Below are 15817 nucleotides of genomic sequence, written 5' to 3' on the forward strand. Positions count from 1 at the left end.
TTATCTTAATGTATTGTATAGAAAATCAATACCATTAAAATACAAATCTGACAGGTGCAACAAGGGCATGATGTTATATCAGAAAAAAAACAACAACAAAAAAACATCACATCACATAGTACTGAATAAAGTGTTTTAGTATGGTGTTATCATTTAGCTACAATGCAAAACAGTAGTTATAGAGGCAATAAAGTGCTGGTGACTGTAGGTATGTGTAGCAGACTGTGTGCATATTTAAACTCACCCAAGAAATGGGATGACTAACTGGACTAGCTCGGCACGAGAGATCACTTCCTGGTTGAAAATGTGAAGACACCGCAGGAAGTTGTCGTACGCCTCAGAGCTCCGCAGTGCCTTCTTCACCTGTTCAAGTGTTTTCAGTGACGACAAAAATAAAATTAATTAACAAACTTTCCCCTGAAAGTAATCATATGATTAATATTTTGGTCATCATCTTGTTATTGCAGGACTTTATATAAAAAATAATGGTACTGAATATAAGAATACCGACCTTCTCAAAGAACATAGTTTCAGTGCTGGTGCTGTGTTTGCTGACATCAGTCAGTCCATGGTCCTTCCCCAATATCTTGGGCTTTTTCTGAAACAGTAAAAAGACATGACCAAATTATGATTGTTGCAGGCTCTCAAAAATGTTTTATTTTGAAAATGGTAAATCTTATTACAGAAGAGAATGTTATCATTTTGGGGTTCGGGTTGAACTAAAACTAATAAAACAGCCCTAAAATAAATCCTACTCTCATGATGGTTCTAATGAAACTGTTTAAGTGCTGATTCAATTGAAGGCTGTTGTTTGGTGTAGATGCTATTTAACTGTCTTTGTGAGGTGTTTCTAATATTGAGTCTACCTACCCTCATTAATATAAATTGAAGACAAATTGGCTTTGGAGCATACCGACATTTCTGACATCTACAATCAGGGATGCAAACTCATCAAGGGCGAAAGATTTTTTTTTCTCTTTCTTTTTTACATATCAGCTTTTAAATGTGGATTTACGGTTGATTTTAGCATGAGGATATAGGGGAAACTCCCTCTAGAATTCATGTAATCTTACTGCTACAAAAGTAATGTATGGGCAACATCAGTTCAGGGCAATTCAAAATAATAATAGTAATAATAATAACCCCACCATCAAAACAGCGCTTTTTATGAAGGTGACAAGTTTGCACCCCTGTATAATATAGCAGATAGGGCTGTCCTCGACCAAAGAAAGTCCACTAATCGATTAGTTGATTTAATCTACAGATCTGTAAAACAGAATTTCTCTAAATAGAATCACACAAAAGCATCACTTTAAATCTGGTGTTTACCAGAGATTATCATAAGTTTCTTGGAAACAAGTCATTCAGCATAAAAAAAAAAAGACTAATCAACGAAAGAAATCTTAGTCGACTAAGACCAAAACGACAAATTAGTCGACTAATTGACTAAAAGGTGGCAGCTGAATACAAGAAGGACATCAGCATGTAGAGTGGTGTGTACCTTGACAGGCGGTGTGGGTCCAACTCCAGCAGGTCTCCTGATTGGTAGGCCGTTCTGGCTCAGTCTCTGTTTGCTGTTCATTAAAGGTCTCTTTACTGTACCGCCATGATCATTACGCACCGAGTCGGCCCTGTCTGGGGTGACCTTGCCCAGCAGCTGAGAAGAGCATTACACATCACAAAAAATTAACAGGAAACATCAAAGAAAATGTGTGTTGTTTCAGTAACGTTTCATCAATAGTTAACTGAAGACTGAACCCTTTTAATAAAAAGACTGTTGCCACCAACCATACCGGTTTAATAGAGTCCAGTTATAATGGCCGATGCTGTAGGAGTGCGTTCACAGAGACTCACCATCGAGCTGTTTGCATCTGGCAGGAACTGTCCAAACTCTGAGAGAAGGTCCTCCTGGTTCTTGAAGAGTCTTGCCACCTGAGTGTAGACCTCCTGCTCAGTCAGTGCTGGGGTGTAGTTGCCTCCTGCTTCTTTAGCATTTCGTTGTTCCTTCTAGAAAATTAAGCATTTAAAAAAAGAGGTGGTGAGATTCCCACTGGGTGCATCCCCCTGGGTACCAACCAGAGCATGGGAGTGGAGTAGAGATGTCCATAATTAACCGTTTACCGACATTAAGCATTTTAACCTCACACTCACCGCCAACGCACACACACACAAAAGGTCTGTTGGAAACTCGCTAAAGTTACGCAGACTGCGTGTGCGGCGGCGAGCACGGAGCCTCCGGCAATGCTAGAGTTGCTGTTTGTTGAACACTCGCTAAAGTTATGCAGGGCAGACAAAGTATCGTTACGCCGGGCAGACACACAGCTGACAACCTGCTAAACTAAACTAAATGTGCGGTGGAGACTTTTACTGGGAAAGTGGCTGCATGAGCATCCCTAGAGTGGAGCATAAAGATTTTGGATGGAGCGCAAAGCGGCTTTATTTAAAAGTTGGAGCATCGCTCCGGTACCGCTCACACCATGAGTTTTGCATGCCAGAGCGAGTCCGACCCAGAATGTAGGCCTATTATATGTTAGGGATGTCCTGATCCGACCTCAAAGATCGGTATCAGGGCCAATCAAGGCGTTTTTTTAACTGATCGGTATCAGCTATACAGACAACATTAAAGGATTCAATTCGCGATCGGGGGCAAAAAAACTCGATCGGGACATCCCTACTGTGTATCGTGCAAGGCAGCTCCAGAGCGTTGTAAAGTCCAAAACTCTACATTTATTGAAAAAAGACAGATGTAATCGTTTCCAAAATTCACAACATGTTTTTATCTAACGAATTATTCTGCTTTATTCCATATTTGTTGGCGTTTAGCCTTTCAAAACCAACATTTTCACTGTGGTCAAACAACTGTTTGGTCTCCCACTCGCCGCACACAAAAGAAGCGTCTGTATTAACGGGGCGGTCCAGAAGCGATCAAACAAAACTGTTGAGTTATATTCATTAAAGTAAGTTATTTTAATAAAAAAAGACTAGTTCATTCAATACGATAAATCACTTTATTCAAATTGAGGATTTTATTTCAGGATTTATTTTAGGGGTCATAAACCTCAAAAGAAGCTTTGAATGTAAAAAAAATTACATTCAGTACAGTCCTAATTAACATACAGAACAGCTTGTTTCTTTTTCTAGAACAAGTGGTGAGCGATTTGAGTGGAGCGGCCTTGAGGGAATGAACAGCTCTGTGAGTGAGGAGCGGAAATTCTCACTGCTCCACTCCGCTCACAAGCTCTGGTACCAACAGCCCTGTATATGCTACATTGCCTGAATATTTTTTTACTGATGTGTATTTTCTCACCTGGTATGTGTGAAGGATTTCCAGGAAGGCTTTGTAGATGTCTGGCTGACCCTGGAAGCGGTTCTTGATCTTGTTGACATAATTTATAGCGTGGTTGAACTCCACAGGCTGGTTGTTCTGGAGAGGCGGCCCACCGGACGGCGTGCTGCTCACGGGAGTGTGGGACTGAACCGAAGGTGAGCGTGGTGAGGCGTAAGATGGGATGGATGGGTTGGGCTGGCTGGTGGGTGTGTGGGCTGGAGACTGAATTGGCTTATGGGATTGACAGAGAAGAGCACAAGCATGTCATTACAGTCATCAAGCAAACATTCAGTTTGGTGTGCAAGACACTCAATTCAGTAGACCAGTATCAAAGCATGTGTTCTACCTTGCTGGTTTTATTTGGAGTCGGTTGGGTGGGGGTGGGTGGGACGGTGGTGGTGGTGGTGGTGGTGTTGGTGGTAGTGTGCGGGCCAGCCTGTGGCAGACTCTGGTGCTGGTTGTGGCTCGCAGGTTGGCTGGACGCTCCAACCATAGGGATATTCTGAACAGAGATACCATGAGGGGTGATGTAGTGGATCTGACCCGGCGTGGTCACATTGACTAGATCGTTGGTTTGAACCTCAATCTTATATCCGGGTGGCAAGAAAGTGTTAAAACCCATAATGAGGTCTGGATGGCCCTTGAAGAGCTGGGACACACGGTTGATGACTCCAGGAGTGTCAATGCTGTAGTAACAGAATGAATGATAGTAGTTTAGTATCTGATTCATCATCAAGTGGGTCCACAGATATTGTTCTGCATGTTACATGTTAAAACTTAGAAACAATAGAAGGGTAGATTCAACTTTGTTGTCAACAAAATGCAGTTTAACATAAAGCAGCAAAGTATGTACTGAATGAACAGTAATATATAGGATAAATATAGAATGTGGAATAAACGGTAAGGTGAAAATATGAATATGCTACATACAGTACGAAACATGTGCAGCAATTACATTATGTGGTGCAGGTTTAAAAGGTCCTGTGTGTAGGATCTGGTGGTATCTCGCGGCGAAGTGAGGAGATGACAACCAACTGAAGCCTCTCATGTGTGCCAAGCGTGTTAGAGAGCTACAGTGGCTGGTGCAAAAACGCGAATGTCCCTCTCTAGAACCATCTGAAGCAGAGCCAGTGTGTAGAGTGTGTGTGTGTGTGTGTGTGTGTGTGTATATACGTGGGAAGTGAGTTGTGAAGCAAGAGAGAGAGAGAGCGGCGGTAATGAGAGCGAGTCACGTTATCGACTCCGGCCCAAGCAGGAAAAGTTAACAGTGTTTGGTTTGTCCGTTCTGGGCTACTGTAGAAACATGACGGAGCAACATAAAGGACTCCCTGAAGAGGTCCCGCTCCCTATGTAGATGTAAACAGCTCATTCTAAGCCAACGAAAACACGACGACTCTTATTGTCAGGTGATACACTAAAGAAAACATACTTATTAATATTATATTCCATTTCTGCCAATAGATCCCCTTAATTGTTACACACTGGTCCTTTAAGTATGGGAAAGCTTATAGTAAGAAATTATATACAAAACAAAGATTTGGAAGAATGATGTGAATAAGGTGTATACATTATAGATCCGGTATGTACAGTATAGACCAGGGGTCTCCAACAAGTGTGCTAGCCATTTCTGAGTGGCTTGCTAAAAGTAAAAAAAAATATGCACAGAAATTTGATAACACAGTCTCTTTGTAAACCTGTTCATATTCACAGACATCCCGCCCCCTTCTGACCGAAAATGATTATTTGCATTTTCAGCTGTCAATGAAAGGCGTTACATCAGTGACGCTGTAATATTAGGCGATGTTAGCAGACTAGCAAGCACACAGCAGATTTGAGAATGACTGCAGAAAACAGCCAGGCCAATAAAAGGCAAAGAAATATACTATTTTAATAAGAAAAGGGGTAGGGAAGGGATTTTATTTTATTCACTGCAAACATGTCAGTCGGTAAAAGATGTAAACTTGAGCGCCACTTCACCAAAGTCCGCAACAAATTTTTCATGGGACTTTCCGGCAGGTAGCGGTCTACGAACAGAGAAGGTAAAAGAGCTGAAAACAACGCTTAAAAGACGACAGTCTCCGTTTACCAAACTGACGAAGAAGGCAAGCACAGCAACAGAGTCTTAGTTTAGTGGGTCACAACCTGACGCAAAAAGCCCTTTGCATATGGCGGGATTGTAATAAAGGCAATGACTGCGGTGGCTGAAACGTTATTAAAGGACCATGAAAGTAAGGCAGAAATTATGTCTGCTATTGGCTATGAACAACTTGGTGCAATGAGTAGCTCTCGGCTAATTTCATTTTGTCGAATTAGCGCAAAGAGGAAAAAACGCTGGAGACCCCTGGTATAGACAGTGGTATAAATATGAATATGTTATGGTGAAAATTATCAGTAGTTTGGGGTAGAAAAGAAATACTATTTATGGATTTTCTCAAAATGTTGAGGGAAATGGCACTAAAATTAGTACTCACCTCTGTGACTTGAACTCTTTCATAATGTCAAGGAAATCATTATAAACTTGTGGCTGATTCCCAAACTGCAGCTTCACTTGATCCAGATAGGACAAGGCATCTTCAACCTACAAAGTAAAGAATCAACAATTATTGACAGATTCTCCCCCTTAAAAATAACCACTGAATGTAGAACAAAAATTAATATAGAAACAGAAAAAAATAGAAATTCATTATAATATGTCAAAAGACTTAGCACATGTGGCTGTTTCTTAGTTTACATGGGTGGATATATTTTACAGTTTGTATACTTGTCCATGTAGAGGTACCTTCAGTCGCTGGAACTGCTGTCCTTGGGCTGAAGTCATGGGTGAAGGGGGATGAACGTGACCTTGGACCAATGCAGGGCCCTGGGACTGAACTGCCAGGCCGTGTGCGTGGGGACCAACATGAGGTGCAGTATTGTTATGTCCATGTCCGTGTCCATGTCCACTTGTGCTCTGAGGCATCGTAGGCACCTTTTAGGAAGAAATTACTAGAATTTTAGGATCCATAAATCTTAAAGATAACCATGTCTTTAGTGGTGTTACAAAAAGTCTTGCACATATTATTACAATTAAGGCGTTTACACACTGGCGTTTTCTTTCGTGCAATTAATTGGCATGTCAATATATCTTTTTGAACAGTTGTTTTTGTAACGAGTACTTTCACACAAAGCGTGAAAATTACGCGATTAAAAAAAGGCGATTTTTTTTGCCAGAACATGGTTGATTTTCTGAGCTTTCGCACTGGGAGTAAAGGCACCAACCAATCAAGTTGTGCTGAATGGGTTGAGTTGCGCTTAGATTTATAAAACAACAACACGGAGGCTCCGTAGTCTGAACCAAGACAGACCAGATCTACTTCTTCTGTTCTTACCTTTAACAATAAAAGCCTCCAATATAACATTTGCAGGCGACCATTTCGAATTTTCGTGTTGTTTATTCGTCACGCCCCACAGTGCGTAATGGTCTTTACACTGAATTAAAGGCTCTATTGAAAACGTCACCTACTTTTTAATAAATATTCAGTTCAGATGTTGCTCCTTTGAGAGAAGCCATATGAAACAGGCAGCCAATCAATCATACAGCACTGTTATTTTTTGTTTCATTCAATAAGCTCAAGTTTAAAATGGTCCGTAAAGACAAAGTTTGAAAAAAAAAAAAAAAAGGATACATAATGCATAAAATTGTATCGATTCACGGACGTCAAGTATCAATCTTTTATTATATTAACCTCTTAACAATCCAACGGTATTGTCTTTCAGAGGTTGTAGCAGGCTCAGTATAAAAGCTAGAGTTAAGATAAACCCAAGAATTGGTACCAACCATGTCATGTTAGCTTGTCGGGAAGAATGCCAAATAACGCTCTAAACTTGCGCTATATTCTGGCGAGGAAAAAATGGCATGGCTATTTTCAAAGAGGTGCCTTGGCCTCTGACCTCAAGATATCTGAATGAAAACTCTGAGATGAACTTTATCTTATTAAATAAAATAGATGTTGACAAACTACATAATTTGCAGTTGACAAAAGGTAATAAAACCGCAATACTAACGTAATACGCATATCATCAAACAGTATGTTTAAAATCGCAGTAAGGTATCGTGATAATATCGTATTATGGGGGCTCTGGTGATGCCCTCCCCTAGTATGAGTGCTCTAGATATCATATAGAGCACCTTTAATCTAAGACCCAACTGTACATAACAGTAGATCCGGCTCTGGAGGCTGTTGTCAAAGTCGAATACATTGATGCCATCATACCTGGTAGCCTTGGGGCAGAGAATACTGAATGCCGGTGGATGGCTGCATGTTGTCTGCAGCTGCCTCTATCACAGTAGGGGCCGGGGCGAGGGCCCGGTGCTGGAAGCTGTCTGCAATGCCTTGAACTGGGGGACGACGTGTTTGCTGTTGCTGGGGCGCAAATATTGGTTCCTGGTCCTCCACACGCCTCTTCATTGTATACGCATACTCAAAGGGGCTAAAGTGGACAAAAGACAGACGGACAGTAAACAGGCTGTTGAGTTTTAATCTGTCTGAACAAACAATTATTCAAAGAATCCTTCAAGAATGTGCAGTCTACTCATACTTCTTTAGCAGTAAGAGAGAGACAGAAAGAATCAGATATAGACAGTAATACTTCTATAAATCAACATAAATGCAAAGAGGTGAGCGTATGTTGAGAGTAAAGTACATCAGGCACGTATCAAGGACATTTTTACTGCTGTCCAGTAAGGATGCAAAACTGAACCGTTCAATGACTGTACAAACCGAACCGTGGACTTGTTGAATCGTTGCACCACTATTAAATACAGGACTGCTAATTATTCGATGAGGTGCCAGAGACATAGAAGAGGCAATTATCTAAACATAGGCCCTCTTGACCATTAAGTAGACTGCCTTATTTTGTGTATAAAATCATTGTTATGGCTTCATATGATATAGAAATATCATTCATTACTATCAATCTAATTATATATTTTGGAGTTCAAACACATTGGAAATGGTTGTTTTTCTTCTCTCTAATGTGCAAAACAAACCAAACCGTGACCCAAAAACTGCAATATTAACCGAACTGTGGGCTTGTTAAACCGTTGCATCACTAATGTCCAGTATCACAATTATACCTACACAAATTTTATTTCCTAGCAAGTTACTTCACAGTCATTTGAGACATGCCAGTAGTCCTTGTGAGTTTGTCTGCACACTTTCTGATATTCTAAATGCAATCCAAACAGAATTCTGATTATAAGACTAGATGACAATAAATGCAAATATTTATCAAGTTTTTCTTGATTAAAAAAATGAGCTCATTAAAAGGGTGGGATGGTGATTGTAACCTTTTTTTTTTTTTTTTTAAACCTCATGCTTGTAACTGCAATAGGTGCTCTTAATGTTTTTATCATGACCAATGATAATATACACATCTATAAACATTATTTGAATGTTATCATATAGTTGCAACTGATAATTATAATATCTTGTTAAATGGTTAATAAATATGTTGTAAAGCATTTATAAACATTATTTGGAGAGATAGTTAATACTTTGTCAATGGTTAATAATTGGTTTCTGGTCCATCTGTCTATTTAATGTTTATAGATGTTTTACAAACAATTTCTTAATGGTTTACATTTGGTAATCACTAACAAATAGCTAAGATAGTATGTTAAATGTTATAATGTGTGCAACAATAAACTGATAATAAATACTTTACTAATGTAATCAGAATGTAATTGTTGTCGTCTCCTATCGGCTATGATACAATATATAATTTATAAACTAATTATTAAATATTAACTAATGATAAAATAACAAATTATAGCATTACTAATAATCTTTAAACATTAATTAACATTTCGTTTTTTGTTACCTGTAAAATAACTATGAATTAAGTTTAATTAAATCTCAGTTTACCATTTATAAATGATGGTTATTATAAAGTGTTACCGATTCAACTCTATGGTCATTCTGGAAGCAGTGAAAGGTGTTTCAGTATGATACAATCCAATAAAACTGTCACACAGGTTCTTAACGGCAGAAATGATCATGACAACTGTAAAAGGTTAACAACTAACTTAAGAGTCAGGCTTTAACCAGAGGCTCTAGTTTACAACTATAGATTGTAAAAGTTGTGTGTTTGAAAAATGTGACCGGTCTAGTCTGTGTACATAGTTTGGCTAAACAGTCTCAGTCTGCCGGATAAATGAACGCTGCAGCCACCCACGGTTGGAAATTAGTACAAGCCAAATGCTGGTAAATTTTGCACGTGGCTGCTAGATTTGCTTCACACACCAGCCAAAGAAAACAATGGTAATCTATTGTTTGGCTGCTAGATTTTGTAATCCACAAGACAATTTTATATTTCCAACCCTGCAGCCACCACAGTGATATTTTCAATCCGAGTAATTATCTTAATTTCAATCTTTATTTGTACTAAATTTACACTTGGAAATGATGAACGAGATTCCTAAATTTACAAATTAAAATAAAATCCACAAAATGCAAATTACTAACAAAGAAAAATAAAATCAGGGGAAAACAAAAGGCGGAAACTTAGTACATCAAAACAAAGTCTGTGAGGAAACTATTAGACAAACTTATTGTCCATGAGTGTCCCTAAATAGACGTGCCATCATCGTTCAGCAGAATGGCTGTTGCAGCCAGTTAGGGACCGTCTTTCAAGTAATAGGCATACTGTACGTGTAAAGGGATCCTTTGTCCTGCTATTAAGATGCAATGAAGTTCAATAAATAAATTATTTAACTTAGGCTTGGGCATTATATCAATATTGCGATATGAGACTAGATATCTAGACTAGATAGATAGACTTAGATTTTGGATATCGTATTATGCCGTTAAGTGTTGTCTTTTCCTGGTTTTAAAGGCTGCATTACAGTAAATTGATGCCATTTTCTGAACTTACACGACTGTTCCAGTTGTTCTTTTATTTGCTTTTACCAACGTAGTCATTATATCCTCATTACTGATATCAAATCATTGTGCAAATCATTGTGTAAATCATTTGTGCAAGCACCAGTAATCAACCCTACAATATTGTAGCAATATCGATATCAATGTATTTGATAAAAAAATATTGTGATATTTTATTTTCCCCATATCACCCAGCCCTAATTTAATCATTAGATATAATGATTAATGAAAACATCATTTGCAAGATGTCCACAATTCCTTAACTTAACAGTACTGTAGTGGAACTAATGTTGAACAGACACAGCCCATTCATTTCTACCATCAATTATCCTAAATGGTTCTTATTCTATAACTTGATACCACTGAAGGCTGTGAGGAAATTGTTAGACAAACTTATTGTCCATGAGTGTCCATAAATAGACGTGCCATCATCATTCAGCAGAATGGCTGTTGCAGCCAGTTAGGGACCGTCTTTCAAGTAATAGGCTATATGTGTAAAGGGATCCTTTGTCCTGCTATTAAGATGCAATGAAGTTACCAGATTATTAAACTTAATAGTTAAATACCACAAATATATATACACACATATACATATATAGATATAGATACACACACACACACACACACACAGTTTCAAACTTTGCACTATTGTATGTCCCCCATTATCGACATAATAGTAAAATGTATAATAATACATAATAACATGATTTCATAACACAATTAGATGAAAACAAATAATTAAATAATTACTAATTCTTCAGGGGGTTGAAACAGGAAAATACAGAGTTATATCCACTGTCAAACTGTCGGTGATATAAAAATATATACCTTATACAAAACATAAATTAATATTGTGTGTTTTATATCTTTTTTTATGATGTCCTTGTTTTATGATCTTTTTATATATGTAAAGTGTCTTTGAGTTTTTAGAAAAGCGCTATATAAATAAAATTTATTATTATTATTATTATTATTATTATAAATGCCATGCAAACATTTTAAAGAAAATAACACCCAATTTGACAAATTCAAACAGCCAATTTGCCGATTGCATAAGAATAAAAAAGATGTTTATCCTCTGTCTTAACATGCACACATAGAGAGTAAAGTAATTTGTGGACGGTCCCTAAGCAGACGTCATTGCAGTCGGTGAGCGCTAGAGCCGACATTGTGCCTCGCTGCTCTGCATCACTAGTACCGCTGAGCGTGTACGGTCTTCAGTCGCCGAGATCGAGTCTGTCGCACATCCAGCTTCACATTTTCTTCACCGAAACGCGAAGCAAACGCGACAGACAGTAAAAGATGGCGAAATTAGTCGTAAAAAGGCTACCATTTAGCCGCCAGCCGACACTTTTACAGGCGTGTAGGCGCTGCCTCTCTCTCTCTCTCTCCTCCCCTCCCCCTCTCCGCCAAACACCGAGCTTAACGCCAGCCCGTTGTCGGTGAGATGACCGCTTTCGCTTGTCTGATGGCTGACGCTGCTGGCTCTCCTCCTCCTAGCTCCAAGTTATGTGTCAAAGCGAGCTAACCTGCAGATTAAAGACTAGTTGTGAGACAAGAAGCAGCAGCGAGTGGTCGGTTCGTCTCTCTCGGGTCGTCCTCAGTATAAATGTGACTCTTACTAAAACACACATCCAGATGATCTGAACGTGGAGGAGAAAACAGCCACGCTTCATCACAGCTGACAGCGCGACAACACAGTCAGCTGTTTAGTTTATAACACACCGGGGAGTTGAATAAAGTCACATAGTGTGTAGCTCATAGATCAGATACCAGCTCTGCTAGCTGCTTATGTCAGGAAGAACCAGCTAACACGAGCTAACACGTAGCTTCTCCTGCATTAGCGGGTAGCGTCGCGTTAACGGCTGTTGTGAGAGAAGTTCGACAGAAAACGGCTTCACAGCCAGTACCGCTGGTTGCCCCAGTAACAAACACCTAAACCCATTCAGTACACACACACACAGCGGGAAGAAGCGGACAACATAATGCATGTTGTCAGCTCAGTCTGCTCAGCTCAGCGTTAGCATGTCGGCTAATTCATGGTCGCCGCTCTTAGCCTACTAGCTCCAGTTAGCCTCACTAGCCTCACTAGCTTGACTCACTCCTCGGCGCTGCTAGGTAACGGAGCCGCTGCTGAACCCCCACATGCTATTCTGCTGGAAGACGGAAGACAAACCAACATGTGAAGCAGCGGGTGTTAACTCTCTCTCTGCTCTGCTCGGCAAGGTTATATAGCAGCTAGCTGACATGCTAGGTTAGCACAACAACCAACCCCCCCATCAGTGCAGCGAGCTATCGGCTGCTAACAGGCTAATGCTAGTAGTCAACTCACCTCGCAGGACTCAGCCACCAGCAGCGATCAGACTCGCACCAGAGCACCTGTAAACCACACCTGTAACACCGCTACGAGCACGTTCACCCGGCCGGGACACAAAGTGAACTTCTGACAAAGTGAGATGTCAAATAGATGAGATTGTCCGTGGAGGCTACGTCGCTAACAACAGTGTATGTATGAAGCGGTGTTCCCTGAACAGAGAGGCGGGTCTAAGTTGAAGGCGGGTTAGTCTCCTCCCAGTCTCAGCCGGGATTGGTCACATCTACCAGGATGAAAACAAATACAGTCAGGGCAGCGAGCCAGTAGCTCTGGTTAAAGGCGTCTGCTTTACTTTATGCTCATGCCAAGTGCAGGTTTATCTGCACCCAAAGCCTCCATTATTGTACATTATAGGTGGATGTTAATGTTAATTTCAACAGATATAGATCTATGCTACTTGGAGATAACTTTATAAAAAGGTATGCATTATGAATTAAAGTACATGCCAGGTCTTAAAGCTGCAGTAGTCAGACTATTTTTTGGCATCATTGGGCAAAAATTCCATAAAAAACATGCTTTTCCCTTAACTTAACTAAGTTGTTTTGTTTCCTAAACCTAAACAAGTTGTAGGTTTTATCATCTATTCACATGGTAGATCACAGAAAGAAGAACACGACAGTGACCTCTAGCGACCGTAGTAATTGACAGTGACAGGAGAGGCAGACAGCAGAAACAGAAGTTAAGAGCTGTAGTATAGACAGCCTGAGACTCCATATGGGGTGGAGGTTGGGGGCAATGGATGGGACACAAAACACATGGTTTTCAACCAGGAAACTGGGATTCGCATCCTGTGTGAAACCAACAACGTGTAGTTGTCTTTGTGTTGACAAGCGTTACGTTTCGCTTTCACTTTTTAAATGTAGTTATTTTAAGCCAAAACATGCTTTTCCCTTAACTTAACTAAGTTGTTTTGTTTCCTAAACCTAAACAAGTTGTAGGCCCCTGCTGACCCACATCTATGGTGCTTATAGCGACCGATAACGCCTATTTAAAGTGAGGCAGAAGGCAGAATGTTTTTGGCGTGGCATGGGGGCAACACATACCTAATGAGGGCCACTTTTGTTGAAAACTGTATGTGTTTGATTGAAGCTTCAGTAGGCAGAATGTGTCTGACATCATTTGGCAAAAATTCCATAATAACCCTTCAGCATATTGTAATTCAAGTGTTCTGAGAGAAAACTAGACTTCTGCACCTCCTCATGGCTCTGTTTTCAGGCTTTAGAAAATCTAGCCCGTGACAGGTGACTTTGGCCAATCACAGGTCATTTCAGAGAGAGAGCGTTCCTATTTGCTGTGCTCCGGCTGGTGGGCGGTGCTTGGTATTTCCTCAAATGATCTCAACATGACTGCCGGGTCACAAACTTTCTCATTTTACAGTTAAACAGTACACTACAAGATGTTTCTGAAAACATTTGAGGCGAGAAATAGGCATTACAGTAACAGAATATTGATTCATATTTGATCAGCGCTGCCTAGTTTGACCATCTGATCGGAGTTCACGAGTGATTGACAGCTGCTCAGAGACGGCAGACTCCAGCTCGGCTCTGATTGGTTGTTTTCCTCCAGTCTGTGAAATCTTGCAGATGCCATTAGGAGGATATCGGAGGACACCGGAGGACACAGAGGCACATGATTTTTTTCCAGATTACCTGTCTTGTGCACTACTGTCAGGATGTAGTGAGTGTTTCATAAAAATAACTTTTTAAAATCATATTTGCTCCAATTCTACCCACTGCAGCTTTAAAGCCTGCGACAATTGAGTTTTTTTTTTTTTTTTACACAGACACTTATCTACAGAACGGTCTACTTACTATATTTACATATTCAAAGCAGTAAACAGTGCCATAAAGCTCTGGAAAAGACACACATATTTGTCCAGTAAGATATAAGATCAGGAGAGGTCAGTGCTCTGTTTCATATACAGGCAAGAACATACAAATAGTTAATAAATTGGCTCAAATAACACAATTTTTTGTTCAATATATTACTTTTTATTTTTCATTTTACATTATCCTGGATTTTCCCAGGATATGTTACCAATTTAGGGTATGGATTTTAAAATGTGAGTGTTTGCAACAGCCTTTAAACATTGTAAAATAATTTTAAAACAATACTAGTCTCAGACCTTCATGTAAACATTCATTTAAAAAGTAGAGCAGTTAAAAACCATTGGCTGTCAATCGATTAAAATATTTAATCACAATTAATGACATGATTGTCCATGATTAATTGCGATTAATCACAAATTAATATATATATATTTTATCTGTTCAAAATATACCTTAAAGGGAGATTTGTCAAGTATTTAATGCTCTTATCAACATGGGAGTGGGCAAATATGTTTGCTTTATGCAAATGTATGTATGTATTTATTATTGGAAATCAATTAACAACACAAAACAATGACAGATATCCAGAAACCCTCACAGGTACTGCATTTAGCATAAAGAAATATGCTCAAATCCTAACATAGTAAACTGCAGCCCAACAGGCAACAACAGCTGTCAGTGTGTCAGTGTGCTGACTTGACTATGACTTGCCCCAAACTGCATGTGATTATCATAAAGTGGGCATCTCTGTAAAGGGGAGACTCGTGGGTACCCATAAAACCCATTTTCATCCACATATCTTGAGGTCAGAGGTCAAGGGACCCCTTTGAAAAATTTAGCATAAATTTGGCCTCCGATTTAGCCTCCTTCACAACAAGCTAGTATGACATGGTTGGTACCAGTGGATTCCTTAGGTTTTCTAGTTTCATATGAGGCCAGTATCTTCACTAGCTTTAAAACTAACTTTAACTGAGCCAACTACAACCTCCGAAAGATCAATTGCGTTAATGCGTTAAAGAAATTAGTGGCGTTAAAAAGAATTTGCGTTGACGCATTATTATCGTGGGAAACACTCTGCAGCCTGCAGTTCAGTGTGTCTGCCTGTTTCATCTAAAAAAAAATAGTAAAAAAAAAAAACATCTTTGTCTTACTGCGACTATATTTACTGATGAATAGTATTTACTGATGCATGCTGGATTTAATGAAAGAAATACAGAGGAGGAAAATGAAACTGAGAGTGTCTTTCTCCACAGTAAATCATCTGTTGAGTGTTTGATGGTTATTTATTTGTGCTTTAGAACGTAACTGCCACGAAACAATCAGAAAATAACTTTTTCTTTCTCTCATTCACAACACCACCGTG

General features: G+C 39.5%; 2 protein-coding genes across 5 annotated transcripts in view; one reads left to right on the forward strand and one right to left on the reverse strand.

The window, feature by feature from the left end:
* LOC141759507 (paired amphipathic helix protein Sin3a-like) overlaps positions 1 to 12797 on the reverse strand; it is a 28779-nt gene extending 15982 nt beyond the window's left edge. Inside the window, exons 1-10 of the mRNA XM_074621638.1 lie at positions 12584 to 12797; positions 7582 to 7798; positions 6108 to 6296; positions 5800 to 5906; positions 3675 to 4014; positions 3308 to 3559; positions 1855 to 2007; positions 1502 to 1657; positions 512 to 598; positions 245 to 363 (exon numbers count right to left, since the gene is read on the reverse strand). Of these exons, the coding sequence (XP_074477739.1) occupies positions 245 to 363; positions 512 to 598; positions 1502 to 1657; positions 1855 to 2007; positions 3308 to 3559; positions 3675 to 4014; positions 5800 to 5906; positions 6108 to 6296; positions 7582 to 7776 (1598 nt within the window). The 5' untranslated portion in view covers positions 7777 to 7798; positions 12584 to 12797. The remainder of the gene's footprint in view (positions 1 to 244; positions 364 to 511; positions 599 to 1501; positions 1658 to 1854; positions 2008 to 3307; positions 3560 to 3674; positions 4015 to 5799; positions 5907 to 6107; positions 6297 to 7581; positions 7799 to 12583) is intronic.
* The window catches only part of LOC141759697 (casein kinase I), a 407488-nt gene that overhangs the window by 174110 nt on the left and 217561 nt on the right, over positions 1 to 15817 (forward strand). The gene's annotated exons all lie outside the window — the stretch shown is intronic.

This window comes from Sebastes fasciatus, chromosome 2 (assembly GCF_043250625.1).
Source record: "Sebastes fasciatus isolate fSebFas1 chromosome 2, fSebFas1.pri, whole genome shotgun sequence".
Lineage (NCBI taxonomy): Eukaryota > Metazoa > Chordata > Actinopteri > Perciformes > Sebastidae > Sebastes > Sebastes fasciatus.